Source organism: Eublepharis macularius, chromosome 4 (genome assembly GCF_028583425.1).
Source record: "Eublepharis macularius isolate TG4126 chromosome 4, MPM_Emac_v1.0, whole genome shotgun sequence".
Taxonomy (NCBI): Eukaryota; Metazoa; Chordata; class Lepidosauria; order Squamata; family Eublepharidae; genus Eublepharis; species Eublepharis macularius.
This window is the reverse complement of record NC_072793.1, coordinates 74,223,844-74,241,336: the sequence shown is the minus strand read 5'-3', so window position 1 is coordinate 74,241,336 and position 17,493 is coordinate 74,223,844. Positions and strand designations below refer to the sequence as shown.

Below are 17,493 nucleotides of genomic sequence, written 5' to 3'. Positions count from 1 at the left end.
GCTGGGCAGCCCTCGCGGGAAGGGAGAGCGCCGCTCGTGTCCCTGGAAGAGCGGCGAGCGGCTTGGGTCGAAAGGTGACCCCCGGGCTGGCTTCTCCGCGAGGCCCCCGGCGGATCTCCCCGCATCCCCGGCCCACCGCCGCCGCTGCTGCCGGGCGAGGGCGAGAGCGGGCGGGGCCAGGGGCGCTCCTGGGCTGAGCCGTCAAAGGGGGGGAGGCGAGCGCCCCTCTCGAGAGCCGCCGCCGCTGCCGGGCTCCGGCCGAGGCTTCCTGGGACCCGCGCGGGCGAGGGAGCGCTGCTGAGCCGACCCTTCCCGCAGCCGCCCGGCGCGCCGGTAAGTGCCCCCGGCTTTTCTCGGGGGGAGGGGGGGTTGCAGACTCCAGAGAGGACTGCCGGGCTTCTGCCCGAAGGAGAGCCAGGCTCTTACTCAGCACTTTGGGCCGTCCCGTCCCGCCGTCTCCCTCCAGCGCCCAGGATGCCTGGCTCCCGCCTCTTCCCGGGGGAAGAAACCCGGCGCTCTTGCGGCGCTCCCACGTTTCTTTCTGCAGGGGCGCAGAGGCCGGCTACTGCGTCCTGGCCTCTCCCCGCCTTCTCGGGCCGCCCGTCCGCTCGCCAAGCGTGTCCTCCCGGGCAGGGCGTCGGGGATCCCCGGGGAAGCCCAGCGGCACCCCGTCCTCCCACTGACGGCCTGGGCTTTTTCCTTGTCAGTGCTGCGGTTCCCCTGATTGCAGCCCGGGCTTAGCCTTGAAGTTGCGAGTCCTTGACATCTTTATACCTTGTATAAATTCTCGAGGGCTCCTGCGCTTCGTCAAAGCTGACAAATATGCCCGAAAATATAATTCCAAAGGGGTTACTTCATTTTGCATACTGCGAGTTTGAAATCAAACCAGAGATTCGTGCTAAGGGGAGACCCTTGCCGGGGCTGTCTAGTGTCAAGGCTGCGAGGAACGATTTCATCTCCTGCACACGACGGATCAGCATGACAAGGAACACGTCGGAACGCCGCTAATAAATGTTATGTTTTTATGGAATTCGATTTTCTTTTTATGACTGCAGCTACTTGATCTCCAAGTATTAATATATATATATATATCCCGGGGATTCAAGTCGCTCTAGCTGTCGAAAAGACTAACTTAATATTTCACATGTGATTTTTTTAGAGGTCATGTGACAATCACGACCAAAATTACTTTTCACCAGATTTTATCTGCCAGATTCAAATCATGTGCCAAATGTCTAGGACATTTTAAAAAAAAAACTGAGAAATCCAGAAACCTGATGCTTTTTTAGTAGAACGAAATTTATACCAGTTATTAAAAGGAGTTAACTAAATAAAAAGTACATAGGAAGCCCTAACAAATAACATAATCAGAGTATCCTCACTTAAAACCTGAGAAATGGAAAATATTTTATTAATTATGTAAGATCCTTACTTATATGCAGGCAGTATAATTCCAAATTTCCAGGAGGAGGATCTTGTTGTTAGTCTTATTTGCAATCCACCTACAGTTTAAGACCTGATATTTAGGTTTAAGCAGGTTTACCCCACACACCCCTCTCCTAAACATGCATGTCTTGACAGGAAAACGACGTTATTTTGATGGAACGGATTTCCAATGTAAGCAAGTTTGTTTGTAAACTATATTCTTACTTGGCAGGAAGTCCCATTTCTGTCCATTATTCTGTTTAAAAGCAAGTGTTCAAACTGTGGTGCCAGTTCCCGCAGTTGTTTAAAATTCGATTAAAAAATCTGTCGTATATGAATTGTGGATGAAGTATTTATTTCTTGGAAATAAAAGGAAAATATCAGCAGCTATTGATAAGTTGGCTGGAACTATGACCGCCTGATCAAAACGGCAGCAACAGTATGTATAAGTTCCTCTAACGCAAATCTTAACTGTGCACCTGTATAATTTAAAAGTAATATATGGTCTTTCCAAAGGATATTTTTGCATGTGACAATTTCTGACACTGTCATGGAGAGCGGAGTGTGAGGTTAATTCACGTGTCTGTCTATACATACATTCACACAACTAGGGGTCAATCCTAAACATACCTTAGGAAGTCTCAGTGAGCTCAAGGAGACTTACTTCTGAGAAAACAGATCAGGATCAAATAGCTTTTTTATTTCTGGCTACCACTTACGGCTTGGATAATGGGCAGTGATTGAATGGGCATTATATGGAAGATGTTAAGTGTTTCATTTCAAATTGCCACATTTTTCTTCTCTTTCTTTTAATTCCTGATCTCCTCCTCACACACACCCCAGTTCTGAAGAGCTAAGTCTTGGGTGGAAATGTTTTCAGTCATGATGAGCAGATTCACTTTCAAAGTTGCTGAGTCTTTTCCGAATAATAAATGCAACCTTTGAGCGAGAGCCACATTCGACTGAAGTAAAGCCACCATGAGCTATCGATTATACTCATGCAGCCAGATCCTGTGCCTGTTTACTCGGAAGTTATGTCCTACTTACTTCAGTGAAGTATCCCTAGAATCGACTCCCTTACCCAGTTAACATCCCTGTGCCTTGTATCCCTCTGGTTTCTGTCCAGGGTTTAACCGTACAGGGGCTGTCTGCTCTTTGCTCGGACATAGCTGAACTGGAGTGGCTTTTAAGACATTTTCCAATTGTCTTTGGAAAGTAGAATTCTTAACCCTATCACTTGGTAGTCTCGATGACAGCGGAGGAACTTTCTTCCAATCAAATAATGGTGGAGGGGGTGGGGGCTTCCCTTAATTGTAATGAAAATCGCTTTTCCACGTGCTTAACTTTATTGAAGGGGGTGGTCTGTTCTGTGTGTTTGGGACAAGGACTCGGTTCTTCCGCAGAAATATCGAGTGCAGTTGTTGCTGCCCGGGTGCGTTTTCCCTGATCTGCTCCAAACGGCATGCTTTATTCGTCGGCCAAGCCCGCGGATATTCGTTTACGGTTTGTTTTATTGTTCACACAGATTGTATTATGGAACTGACCTTGCCCAAGAGTCTCCCTCCCTATGTGGATTTGGGTAAGTTTTTGTTGTTTTCTGCGGGGCGGTGCTGTTTGTTGCTAAAGACATTTGGAAAGAGCTGGAGGGGGGGAGGGGAGGTTTTGAAGGGGGGGTGCTGAATATGAGGTGTGCAATTTTCTAGTAAAATCTGCCGAGGCTTTTGTTGGACGTCTTCCCGAAGGCACTAATTGAAACTCGTCCTTTTTATTTGCTCTCCTCCGCCTATCTCTAGCCCTGCGGGTGCCGCTGATTAACTCCCCCTCACTCCCAGTGGCTACTCGCCTTAAGATAGAGCCCTTCTTTACAATGACGCTGCAAAGAAGACGTCAGGCTCTTATCTCGGCAATTTCTGAGCGAGGCTGTTTGCTCTCCCAACCATTCGTTGCTGCAGGGCGGTAACACCCCACTACTGACACGCGTTGACTTGGGAGTGAAATGGGGCGGGGGGGGGCGCGTATACTAAGGCGTTTAGGACTAAGCTGCCGCTTGAAAGGTGTGTTGGACTCCCGGGGTGCCATCCTGCATCCAGTTATCTTCTATGGGCTTTAAGCAACCCCGGTTGTGTAGGACACAACTTCGTTTTGAATCGTGTTTCAATCGGGCAATCAGCAAATGGGAGGGACAAAGTCGTTAAAACTTCCATCTAAAAGTTTGTCCAAAGTAAAGCCCCCCCCCAAAGGACGCAGAACTAAAGTCAAAGGCCTAGGTTTCAGGCTGTTTCCTTGCTAGACATGCGTACATACAAATAGTTCCCTGCAGTTGACTTGAAGTTCCAGCTGTCTGGATTTTGCTTTAATTTGTTGGAGCGACGTTTATGAAATACAGCTGACAGTCTTGTAATGTTTAGAAAAATCGTTATGAATATTGGTCCTTGCTGTTCTCATCAGTTTGGGGTTTTTTTTAATGCGGTTTGAGGAAAGGGAGGGGGGGGGGAGAGAGTTGATCTTCCACAAAGGTTAATTATTGGTCTGATTTTGTAGTTCGAAACAGGAAATATCCTGGCTTTAGCAAGCTTCAGAGTTGCTCTGAGCACATTAAAAGCACTGTGCATTATTAGAATACTTCAGCCTTTCAGGAAATGTCCTGTTTAGGGGAAATGTGTTCTCCCCGCCCCCATCAAAATACTGCCAGCAATTAAGAGGCTGCTCCAATGAACCAAGGACAGAAGGAGGGAGGAAAAGACATGGAGGGGTAGAGTTAAAACCCAAATGGAAACATAATCTCGAATGGCTCCGGTTGCAGCTTCTTTTCGGCTTTGGGAAGTTTCTTGCTTACCGGAGAGACTGGTGCTTGGGCCTTTGATTTCCCTGGATCAGAGGCATCTTTTTGATTCCACAAAAAAGGCACCTCGCTCAGATGAAGAGATGCCCCTGAGTAACATGAGGAGGCTGGTTAACAAGCTCCTCTGCCCCCTTCTCCATCAATTAGTCTGAAAAGCACGTTCCCAGGAGGGGAGCCTCTACCGCGGGCGCTTCTGCCTCTCTTTGCCAGGGCCTTCGCCTGCCCAGGAAACTCTGTAGTGAAATGGGACTGTAACCTATTGCCCCTTATTCTTAAGAATTCCCAGTAGACTCCGTACAACTACACCTGAGTTAAGGGCCTGCCTGCCGTACACACTGTAAGTCAATATCTGTCCACTGCATTGGGTGGGTTTTACTTGGGAGTAAATATTCATATAAACTCTGAGTCCTTCAAACCAGACTGCTAAAGGTTTTTGATTCTGCGTCAAGCAGCAGAGCAGCAAGATTGAAAGTCCCATCTAACTGAGTGGAACGCTCATTCTTTCTGCGGCGTTTCCCTGGCAGACAATGTGTTTTGCAATGACCTCATGTCTTTTCCTGATGAATGTGCTGGGAATCAGGATGGAAGAGAGCGTACCTTAGACGGAGGGTGTTGAAGAGGCCTGCGGGAGCAGATCAGCCATTGTGCTTCGGCGGCCTCGAAGGCCTGCAGTTAAAGAGGCGCGCCTGGAACAGGCTGTTGTCCTGATGCCAAGCGGAAAACTCCAGATACTTTCTGGAAGAGGAGCGGGGGAGGCGGCCTTCTTTCCACTTTCAAAAACCGGGAGGGTGGGGGAGAGACAAATAATCATCGTTCCGGCAGCCAGTTGCTACTCTTCCGAAAAAGCCTTGGGGTGTCATTTGTATCTGTCAGAAAAAATTAAGCTCTCCGTTCTTTAGCCCAAGTTTTTGTTAACTCTCCCAACTTTTAGTTCAGGGCCGCTGCTTTATTATTAAAGTCCCATCATCTGTCTGGACAGTAATATATTAAGGACTTTGCATCCACGGGGAGCTCCTCGTGCCTCGTCCTATTACAGTCAAGCTCTCCGTGGGGGGTTTTTTTCCCCCTCTCCCGCCCCAGCACATGGGAAAGTGGGATGGTTTTGTTTTGATATGGGCTTGTGCCTGAAGTTGCCGTGTCTGAACGAGCCCCGGCGCGGCTTTGATAGCTAGAGATACTGGATGGGATTATTTAGCATAGTTCTTTCTGGGAGAGAGAAAGAGAAGGTAGGTGGTCTTTGCCCATTTACTTAGTTAATCTGCGTTTTCTAGGCTGAATTTCTCCACTTGCGGGGCTTAGAGCTGGAATGTGGCTTTAAAAAGCAGATCGCCCAAAGGCAGTTTCGCAGACCAAACTCCCAAGCAAGTTCTCCTTCCCTCCCCTGATGAAAAAGGAAGGAAGACGCCATGATGGGGCAAAATGAGGGGGTTTGCCTGAAGACAAGGGGGAGTGCGAGGCCAGCGCCGAGGCCATTCGCAGCCCCACTTTTATGGACTGAATGGGGAGATACTCTGGGGGAGAAGCTGGGCCTCAAATATCTGCGAGTAGGTTGATAATTCGGCTGTAAAGGTTGGGCTGGTTTGATCTAGGAGAAGATTAGCTTTTCTCTAGTTGATGGCCTTGTGCACAGTCAAGAGGAAAAATTTCCTTCGTCTTGGGGAGGAGGGAGGAGGAGAGCATGTGACGAGGCGCCCCTGGAACTTTCCGCCTTCGCCTGCTGAGCGCCCTCGTCTGCCTGCCCGGCTCCATCTCTGCCCTCCATCTGCATTAGCCCCCCAGGTCGCTGTTTGCTCGCCCTTAACCTGGCAGCGGCGGCTACAGTGCCTGGCTGTGAAACTGACTAGGAGGCCTTTGGTGGCCCCAGAGTCGGACCTGCCTGTTAGATGCTCGCCAGGTCCAGGAAACTGACCAGGGATCTTTTACGCGTCACAAAACGGGCTCTGGAGCGCGTTTCTTTCTCCCAGTATACAAAAAATGAGGAGAACTCACTCGGGCGGTTTACTGGCGGGTGAAACGGATTCACCAGTAATGCCCATCGGCGGGCTCCAGGGGAACAGAGTCCTGTTGGGGGGGGGCTCGCCTTTTGCTCGGCCTGCTCTTGCCCTGCGCTTTGCCTTGGCACCTCCACTGCCGGGGATTTCTTTCTTTCTTTTTGACAAACGGCTCGGGGAGCAGTTTTATTGTCCCACGTAAAATAAAATGCTCTATAAAATCTGCCTCGCCCTGGATTGCTGCCACGACAGTGGACTCTGGGGCCCGCGAAAGGAGCCGCCTCCCCTTCCCTGCCCGCGTCCCTCCGGCAAAGAGCCAGCCCCGCTTCCCAGGACGCGGCATTCCCCGGGCCCCTTCCGCGTCTTGCGCCCGGACCCCTAAACACAATGCGAGGCTGCTGCACTGCTGAGAGGGTCGGCTCTCGGCCGAGGGCGGCTGTAGTCAGGCGCGATTCGGGGTGACGCCTGCTGGGCGAGGTCGGAGAAGCCTCCAGAACCGCCATTAAGCTGGAGTGAGTTTCAGGCCCGGCACTTGCACGCCTCTTCCTCCGCCAGGTCCCCCGCCAATGCCCCAACCGGACAGAGGCCCTTTAAGCCGTAACCCCACCACACACGCACACACACACTTGCTCCGGAGGGACTTGCACCTAGTACTTGCCATCTGAAACGATAGCCATTGAAGTGGTGTCTTCAGTCTCCACACCTCCGGAACCGGTAGCTTCTGGGGGCGATCCTGTGCACACTTACCTGGGAGGAAGCTCCATTGGACATATTGGAGCTTACGTCTGTGTAGGCATGCCTAGGATTGCTCTGTTCATTATTTTAAGCCAGTGTAAAGATCCCCGTGTGCCAGCGGCCCTAGAAAACGCAGAGGAGCAGCTGGACACATCGCTTTATGACCTGGCGCTTGTGAAATGCTTGTGTTCTTTCCGCATGGGCAAAAAATTGGGTTTGCCTTTGGGTTTTGGATTTATTTATTTTGCGCGTGGACTTGCTTGAATATCTTTGGGCACAATGTAGAGTCTGTACACAATCCATAGAAGAATTAATTGCATTTCAGATCAATGGAATATGGTTGAGTTGCAAGTTGTACATTTGTGTGAATGCCCGACTGGCAGTGGCATTCCTAAACTACGTTACACCCTTCTAAATCCATTGAAGTAAACGGGTTTTAAAGGGTGTGACCCAGTTTAGGATAAGTAGAAGCTCTGTGTGTGGATCCTTAGTACATACTGTGTATGTAGCTAACTATGTATAGCTACAACTTGTGTGTTGTGATTTTACATTTTTTTTTCAATTTTAAAGACTTAGTTTTCTATATAATGTGAAATTATTACAAATTACTTAATCCATATTTTTTGATTCAGGGTGATTTTCAGTGGCTCTGTTTCAGTCTAAATATTGTCATGTCACAAGAGAAGAATCTGTATGCCCTTTGTGAAAAACGCAGGTCAGAATGACTCAAGATCAAGATGAAACACGCAGAAACCAAAGCGAATGCAAAAAGAATGCAATCCAAATTAAATATACAATATTTAAATGGATTTTTTTCAGAGACGCAAATCATCGAATGATTTATAGGTTGTTATATGGAAAAATGAATAAAACAGTAGGTTGAACTCCTGAATAAATCAGGAGGGGAACAAATGAAAGAGCAGGACGAGACTGGAGCTTGCTTTCAGTTTAAATCCTGTGGCCACCAGAGATGTAGACAGGTGCCTAATTCTCCCATTAGAAATCAATGGAGCTTAAAAGTGGATCGTGCCCCCAGTCTGCACTCGGCAGCCCCTGTATACCGAAGTACATTATTCTGGACTTTGACATGAGAAGGGCCCCTGTTTAAAATAAAGGCCGCTCTCCTAAATGTAGCCCTGTCCGAGTGCGTTCAGCGGAGGTGACTCCTATGTAAGTATGCACGGGGCTGTAGACAAAAGGGTCACCGTGTTGGTCTGTCCTAGCAAAATAAAACAAAAGTCCAGTGGCACCATAAATACTAGCAACGTTTATTTCGGTATGAGCTTTGGGAGTCACAGTTCACTTCTTGAGACAGATATGTGGAGGGCTGGAGCCTTCGAAGATCTACCCTCCCCGCACTTTCCCTTGTTAATATTTAGAATGCAAGCTTCCCGGGGCAGGGCTTGTCTGTTTGCTTATAACTCCATAAAGGGTCACACGCATTCTTGGCGCTGTATAAAAGAGTCGATTCTAAAAGCACCAGAATCACTTGGGCTGTTTGGAACTTTGTTCTGCCTCTTAATGCTGGAGTAGTATTCCTAATCTGCACCCTGAAGGTAAGCATATTTTGCCCTCATGGAAACCAATGTATGTATGTTCAGAGGGAATTTATCACAGCCCACGAGACAGAAATGACTATTGCTCCTCTTTGTTGTCTGGCAGAGGAGAATGGGTGCATCTTCCCTGCCACGCAACACGTCATTGTCTTCTGATAAAACAGTTACATATTTCCCTTGGGAACCGAAGGGCGGTTTTGCTTAGGCAAGCAACACACAATGGGCTGGTTCTGGACGGCGGGGGCCCAGCGGAATGTTCCACTGGTTGGGCCTTTATGGCATGATAAGGGATCAGGAGTGTTTCTTCCAGACTCTTCTTTTTATGGCTTGGGTCCTGCGCCCTTTACTCCGGCCTGTAAAAACAATGGATAGTTCGGCCTCGGTTCAGTCAAGTTCCCAGCAAACCATATGAAATTGACAAAGACCTCCGCCGTGTCTCTTGGTTGGTGCTTTCGGCGGATGGAATGTTTAGACCTTTCTTTTTTGGAAGCGTATACAGTCCTAGCCTTTCTTTGCGTGGTTCCTCGGATTCAAGTGCCACATGTAAAGTGATGCACTCCCAAAGAGATGTCCACAGGATTGATGTTTAAGGAATACAACGATCAGGGCTGACCCTTACGCTGTCCGACCCTATACAGAATAAATTCCTCTGAGCTGAATGAAATTTACTCACTAGACGTGTGCGCATAGGTTTGCAGCCTTAAAATCTGACTGTTTTCAATAGGGCTGGAACCAAGGGGACTTGCGAAGTTTAACTAGCTGAACTTGTAGTCCTTTCTCTGGTCTAGAAGTAGAGCGAGCATAGCTCGGAACAAAATGCCCTGTCCAGATGAAGAGATGATGTCTAGCCTTTCACGCGGTCCAGTGAAAATCTTATTCAAATCCGCCTCTTTAAAGCACTGGTGTGAATTCTTCGATCGATGACATCAGCCGTCGATTGCTCTCAGTCCACTTCCCTTCTGCCCTCTGCTTCTGAGGTTCATTTATCCAAGCAGAGCCTTTCGCACTACTGAAGTCACGATTGGGGAAAACCAGTTAAAAGGCATCAGGCTGATTAAACATCAAAGAAAAAAAGTAAGACTGCTGTATGTAAACGTAGGAGACACCTCCCAGCCCTGCCTTGGATATGTGTAGGGCCTGCTTTTTAATTACTAGTTCATTATAATAGGCTTCTCCTTAGAATCTGAGAGGAAATGGTGTCACTTAGTATTTAACGATTTTCAATAATTTATCGGCGAAACATGAGTCTGGTTAGTGCTAATAAACCAGCACAAAACCCGGCAAGGTTGGGAGAGGGGGTGTTTGTTCCACATGGTGCTTTCTGATGTACGGTCCAGGTGGCTTTTCAATGAGATTTCAGGTTCTGACCCGAAGCACACTTGCTTCGGAAACCAGCTCTGAGGAAACAAATGCGATCTGCCTCCAAAGAAGTTTTAAAGGGGTGTATAAATTCCCATTCAGAATTGAAGACATGGGAAGCCCTTGGAAAATTCTTGGCTGGGGGGAGACTCCTGTTAGGGTGGCATTGTGAATGCACGTTCTTCTTACCTGAAAGCTAAGTCCCATTGAACTTAATTGGGCTTACTTTCGTGTAAAACTGCATAAACTGGGATGGCCAGACTTTTAAATGGAATGCTTCTGGGCATCCAGGAAGGTGTTTTTGTTTTTCAGACTTCCTGTGTTTGTTACCAGAGAACCAAAGCATTTCTGCAGAATCTGTATTTGCACACCCTATTGTATTGTTTGTTAAATGTCTCAGCTATTGATCGCATTGACTTGCATTGTGTCATCTGCCTTGACTCTCCTTGAGAAAGGCCGGCTATAAATAATATTATTTTTTAAAAAAAAATAAGTATCGGTGACCCCAAAAGTTTACCCGCCTGGGTCAGGGGCGACTTTGGAAACTTGAACATTCTACTTCTACGGTGGTGGGTGTACAAAGTAGGGGTAACCACAGACAAGAATTCGTGTAGGCAGGGACCACATGAGAGAACTCTAGCAAGCGCCTTCTTCTTGTCCCAGGAACAAGCAAGCTAGATAGAGAAACTTCAACCTTCCAGACGAGTTAATGAAACAAAATGACATTTGCAGTCTGCAAGTAAAGTGTTTCTTCTTATCATTTTTACCTTATTTATGCCCTGACCTGGATAGCCCAGGTGACCCTGCTCTCATTAGATCTGGGAAACTAAGCAGGATCAGCCTTGGTTGGTAATTGGATGGGAGACCTCCAAGGAAGACCAGGGTTACAGAGGCAGGCAATGGCAAACCACCTCTGTTAGTCTTTTGCCATGAAAACCCCAGCAGGGGTTGCCATAAGTCAGTTCTGATTTGAGGGCACTCTCCACCTTATGTTATTTCTAGTCCGTCTTTCTCACTGAGCTCCAAGGCTGATTACACAATGTAAGTCTTACGGGATCAACAGCTGGAACAGTCAATAAACAACACAATAGGTTAGGGATAGCAGAAATTTGAAAAGAAGCATAACATTCAAATAACAGGAATACGAGTGTGAAACAATGCTGAAACAAAACATAAGTAACTTGACCTGGCCTAGAAAGTACCCAGCAGGATCATACCTGCATCAACAGACAGTATCCAGTATAGTCTACAGTCCCTGTCCCTTTACCAAAGTATCTCTCTGAACCTTTCCTTCTCAGCTCTATTGTCTGGGTAAAAAAAAATCCCTCCCGAATAATTCAGTTTTGACTAGTTTGTGGAAGGCCGAGAGAGTGGAAGCTTTCCTGATCTCTTCAAGCAGGCCATTTTTTAAATCTTATATTAGGAAGGGAAGGACAGAATGAGAAAAGCAAAATCAGGGATACTTCTGAGTTTGGTTACTTGCAAGGGGGATGTGTCATTTTCACTGTGCAGACAGGGGGCATTACTGTATCTGGGGTAAACTGCCTCGCCCCCCAGGCTTTGGGTTCAATTATAATTTTTGAGCCTCCCTCATAAAGTTTGGGAATAGCCTTGCGTTGCAGAGAAAATGGTAGAGTATAAACGAGACAAATAACAAATAGCTGTTTTCAGGTCTCTGTAGGAAAGAAGCTTTTCAATCAGTGCAGATTTTCTTCACTGGCTTCACAAACAAAGTCTGAATGATTTTAATTTGAGAGAATTTAATCCCATGGGGGGGGGGGTTCAAGATATGCTGTCCCCCAAGTCCCTGAGGTGGAATTAAATTCAGAAATTCTCAAAAGGGGGGGGGGCTTCCATAAAAACAAAGTTCGTATGGTGACACTTTAAGGACCAACAGATCTATTGGGGCCAGCTTTCTTGGATTTGCTGCTGCTTCATGAGTGTTGATTTGTTAGTCTTGATTCAAGGGCCCCTCTTTGTTTTTGTGTCGGAGGGACTCAGCACTCGTGTTCTGTTGTAGCAGTTGCGGGAAGGGAGCAAAACGGCCAATCAACTCCCAGCAATTAGGGCCTTACTGGAATTCCCCGGACTCAAACAAAGCCCAGCCTTTAAGGTAAGGAGAACGCAGCGGCATTTGACCTCCGAAAGGCTGTGCCCCACAATCCAGTTTAAAGGGCATGTTCAATCGGTTTCACTGGAGCTAAATCGGTTACCCAACCCAAATGCCGCCGCCTGATTGTTTGGTGAATCAGCTCCAACGTGTATGTCACCCGTGTGGGTGTTTTGCCTCTTTCTTACCCCTTGAGAGGCGCCGGTGAAGAGCCTGATTTGAATCTGCTTTCAGGTGAAGGTCTCCGGAGCGCAATGCTAAGGCACTAGCAGCCCGAGCCCATCTATGATGAGTAGAAATAAAACCCATCGGGGCAAGGATAGCAGCCCAAATATTTCACGATATCGTTTGTTACCTGGAACATGTTTACTCAGAGGAAAATCGCATTGCGTGCACCTGGGATTGCAGTCTTAAGCACAGAGATAACCCGTTCCTTCTCTGAAGCATCTTCTCCCGCCCCAAACCCCCAGCTCCCTTTTCTCCCAGGCTCGATTTCTGGCCCTGGTTCAGTAGCTTGCAAAATGGCAGGCTGGTTGCCCCGACCAACCAGCCCCCCCACCGCCCTTTCCCTCCTCTCCTTCCACAAGGATGCCCAGATCTGCGGAGGGGCCTTCGGGTTTCCTGCTCCGCCTTTCAAATCTCGTTTTCTCTTTCCCCTGAAAGTTTAACCTGCGCCACCTCCCCAAATCAGTTTTAAAAATTTCACACACACACACACACACTATTTTGCTCCGAAAATAAAAACAACCCGCCTCCAAAGGAACCTTAGGAGGCGGCCAGCCCATTCCTTTCTGTGGCACTGAAAGCGGAAGGTGAGCGCCAGGCGGCCCCCACCCAACGCTTCCTGCCCTGCAGAGGCCCGGAGGGGGATCCTTCTGGGCAGGGCGCCCTTCCGGCCGGGGACTTCGCGCGCCTTTATTGAAACTCTTCTGTGACGTCACGCCCCCTAAACTTACGCGTTCTTTAAAGGGGGGGGTGCGGCGCATCGCTGCGGATGCGGCCCCACCGGCGATTCCTTAGCGCACGATTAAGTGCGCGCAGGCCTCCAGCCCTTTCCACTCTGCGGCGGCGAACCCGGAACGCTTTTTGAAGAGTAAAATGGGAATCCAACCACATCAGCACGTCTCGAGACGGAGAATCCTCTACGGCTAATCTTCTGCTAACGCACATTTTTACATGACTAACACACCTTAAAAAACCGTGAAACTTGAATGCTTGGGCTTAATGTTATGTTTATGCATCGCATTTGAAAACCCCTATTATCCGAACTCACTGTAAATTGTCCGTGTAGCCAGAGAAATCCTGTTTATCCGCTATCCTATTTATCCTCTAACAGCTGAGATATTCCCACTCTCTAACGGTTGAGATATTCCCACTGGTACGTGAAAATACGTTTTACAGCATACAACATCTACAACCACGCTCACTTCCCTTCGGATAACACGCACACACACACACACATATATATATTTTGCACATTATGAAATGAGGGCTATAATCCTACCAAAACTGAGTTGGAAATAAATCCCATTGAAATAGATGGGGTTTACTTCCCGATAAATGTTTAAGGCTGTAAAGGATGTGTGGTTACCAGGGAGTAAACCCTGTTTAATACAGTAGAATTAACTTCTGAGTAAAGGTGCATCGGATCGGACCATAAGTAAAATAAAAATAGTAACCTAAGCATGCATACCTGGAAGCAAATTCCATAGTAATTAGTGTGTTTACTTGCAACTATGTACATTTTAAATCATATAAATCCTGCTATATATAATAGTATTTTTGCAGACTTATTGCTTGGGATTATGATGTCCAAATGACAGATATTGGGGGGGGTTGCACTAAAATATAGTAAGAATCCGTTTAAGGCCCTCCCCCTTACTAAGATTCGAACCAGCGATTCTCCACCCCGAAGTTTGCTCTCCCCCCCCCATCCCCCACTGTGCTATGCAAGCTGGTTCCCTTTGGCTAGTGTAGAGATTGGTCATGGTGACAATTGCAGGCTGCCTGTGTGGGTGCATTCTGTAAAGGCTGCTAACCAAGTGTCGGCGGTTGTTTTGTTGTTTAGTTTGGAAAATTTCTCCAAGCCACAAACCCGTAGCCTCCGCTGGGAGACTTCACTGAAAGCCCTGGCGCTCTCTCTCTTTCCCTGCACTAGAAAGGGCTGTGGACCTCTCGACAGATCCAAGAGGAGGGGGAGGGAGCCCCGCTGGCACCAGGCTGCTGTCTCCGGATGGCCCTCCACATTTGGAAAAGATGACATGCTGACACCGATCATTTTAATCGGCGGCGCCAGAACAAAACTCGAGCCAGGCAGCATAGCTTGGGACCCTCCGACTGTCGCGTCACCAGCTACTGCGCAGAGCTCTCATTCAAAGTCTAGGATTCCATTCATATTCCATTCGCTTCCTTAGACCCTCCTTCTCTCTCACCCATCCCATCTCTGGGGGGGAGTGGGGGGGAGACGACCCTGTATAGGGTGTTGTTTTTACGCTGGAAAATCCACTGCCCACTTTACCGTGACTTACACATACGATTACAGCTTTTGTTTGAGGTCTAGGAATTGGTGAAGGAGTGGATTTTAGGAGACTTCTTTCACATTACAGCCCGGGACTTGTTTCTCACAAGCTCCTTTAGCATCGGATTCCTTTCAGTGGAGAGAGAGGTTTCCAGACGTGGATACCTGGAGGATTTCTTAGCAAATGCGAACCCGCGTGGATCTGGTTTAGTCCCTGATGACCCTTCCTTGTTAATAAATTGCATAATGGAATTCCAGATAACCGTCTTTGAAAGTATGAAACTGCCTCTTAGTGAATCAAGCCAAAGGACCATCAAGGTCTTTCACATCAGCGCTACCTGATCCAGCGCTAGCTGGAGTTGCCAGGAGCGGAACCCGAGATTTCTGCAGACGAGCTATGGCTTCTCCCGTTGTCTCTGGTATGAGTGCGTTAAAGAGTTAGTTCGAGACGAGCAAGTATTTTAGTGCAACTTACAAGAGCGCCAAATAAGGTATCAAGAAAAAGTAGGAGTAGAACCGCTTAGAATCGCTCCCCTGGTAGCGTATGAAACCTGATTTAAAATGCGTGATTTGCTGCAATTAATGGGTGTTAATAGAACAGATTCCCAGCCGCTTAACAAAACTGCAGTTCCCAAGGTGTCTTGGGGGACGTAGGCACATTTAAAACGGGCCAAATTGCTTACATTCTACAAGACAAACTCTGGTACTGTATGTGGTTTCAGTGCTGGTTTTAAATGATCAGACTTTCGCCTCTGGAAGCTCTAAGTAGGCTCTTCACGTATAAAAATCGTCCTAATTCTATCAGAAACGGCTAATCTGTTTGTAGTGATTGCGCAGAGTAACTAAGCAGGCCTCTCAGAAAGGGAAGAACTCTTTGAGACACTGGCAAAGGAGGAGGGTGACACCTTTCCTAAATTTTAGAATTTTTCTTTCTCTTTAATCTCTAATTGGACATCTATTCCATTGTCAAGGAATTCTTGGAACGATAGTTCAAATTAGGAAACTTCAAAAAGTATAGTAATCTGTTCTCTGGAGACCTGTGTCCGAAGTCCCCGGGGATTCTTTGCAGGCCAGCCATCAAAGTTAAGAGCAGACTAGAGAACCAGTGTGGTGTGTTGGTTAGCTTGACGGACAAGGACTCAAATTAGCCATCGGGCATGACTCTCAAGGGGTGGCCGTGGACCAGCCGCTCGCCCACAGCCAAACCTCGCATGGTTGTTGTGGAGATAAAACGTGGGAAGGACATCAATAAAATTAAGAACCACATATGCCATCCTGGGTGAAAAGGCCAGTTAAATTGTGGGTTAGAATGTGGATGCCCTGTGTCTGTTACATTTTAACCGGCAGCTTTCTCTCAAAGACATCCAGAACCTTTGAGGCCTGTTGATGTTAAAGCAGAGAACACCGAGGGGGAGTCCCACCACGCAGAAGGGGGGGGGATTCCAAAGATGACCTGATGCGAAGACAAGATTCTTGTATCTTTAATAATTGTATGGAATTGTTTGTTTGTGATGGTAATAAGAATCACATGTATAAAGTGGCTGTGCGATTGGTACCATTGATGTAGGCATGAGTATCATGTGATCCCCTTCCCCCTTCCCGAATTTTTTTTTCTGTAGGAGAGGGGCTTAGGGCGGGGATAGCATTTCTCACCTCTGCTGACACACTGTCTCTGCCCAAGTCCAACGCTCCTCCCCCCACCTTGCCATAGCACCGTTAAAGACACTCTTCTGCCACCCACCAAGACCACCATGGGTCACTGGCCCCCTTTCTAAACGTCTACAGGAGACCGGGAGGGGGCGAGGAGAGTCAAAAAGACCCGCTCTTGTCCAGCTGTTCCTCCCCCATCAAAATCTATAGAATTTACTCCGGATTTGCATACATTTACTCATGAGTGGGGTATTAGCTATATATCTGTGTTTTAAATTGTGCCCTGTACAATTCAGCGCACCCCAATTTACAATCTAATTAAGCAACAGCTTCTGGATTTACACGGATTGGCATGGCCAGACCATTTGGAACCAAGTCCCCGTGGAACATGCAGGTGAACTTTCCCCCTGAAGTGCACTGGGTATTTTGGAGGAGAAGGAAAGCATCGGGGCTGCCGTCCTCTAATTCTTAATATACTAGGATCAGATTATAACCCTGGACCCCCAACTTCAGTAAGAATGCTGCCGCTAATGACAGCGAGATCCAGCGCCTCCCTCCCCCACTGCCTCTCTCTGCACTTTCGCCAAGGGCAGAAGACGTTCTACAGTCTGACATGGAAGGGCCTCTCGTCGTTCCAGATGTAAGAAGGGGGAGACAAACCCTTTTCCTTTCTCCAGAAGATTCTCTTAGAGGCCCGGCGAAAGCATTATGATCTGAACTAGCGACCAGTACACGTAACTGAAAATCAGTCGGAAGCCCTGTACATAAGTTGTAGTGAATGCAAGTACAGCGCTGGTGCAGCGGGAACAACGAATTTTCATTATACTGGCCTTGAGCAATTCTTATGTCACATTCCAGACCACGATTTAAACCCCATATTTGTCTAAGAACTGATCCCTAGTTTTATTTTCAAAGTGAAAGCACTGGTAGATCTTACTTACAAACAAGAACCAGAAGAGTTAGCCGTGTAAGTCTGTAATGACAAAATAGTAAAGAGTCCAGAAGCACCTTAAAGATGCATCTGAGGAAGAGAGCTGAGGTTCTCGAAAGCTTATGCTACAATAAAGTTGGTTAGTCTTTAAGGTGCTACTGGACTCTACTATTTTACTTACAAACAAGTATACCCCGTTCACTCTAACGTGTGCACAGGGGCCTATTTGATCGTGTTAATGATCGAGGGTCCACGCCCTCCACTGGAGATAGGAAGGGGTCGTGGGGATGATTATTGCCAGGATTTGCTTTGTAAATGATTTCGAGTGCTTGGGTATTCCCCTTTTGCTGTGATGTTCAGCACAACTGGAGACAGA

General features: G+C 47.6%; 1 protein-coding gene across 1 annotated transcript in view; it reads left to right on the top strand.

Annotated features, from left to right (window-relative positions):
• Window positions 1-274: 274 nt before the first annotated feature.
• PITX1 (paired like homeodomain 1) overlaps window positions 275-17,493 on the top strand; it is a 41,286-nt gene continuing 24,067 nt past the window's right edge. Inside the window, exons 1-2 of the mRNA XM_054977755.1 lie at window positions 275-333; window positions 2,951-3,004. Coding sequence (XP_054833730.1) covers window positions 2,959-3,004 — 46 coding nt within the window. The 5' untranslated portion in view covers window positions 275-333; window positions 2,951-2,958. The remainder of the gene's footprint in view (window positions 334-2,950; window positions 3,005-17,493) is intronic.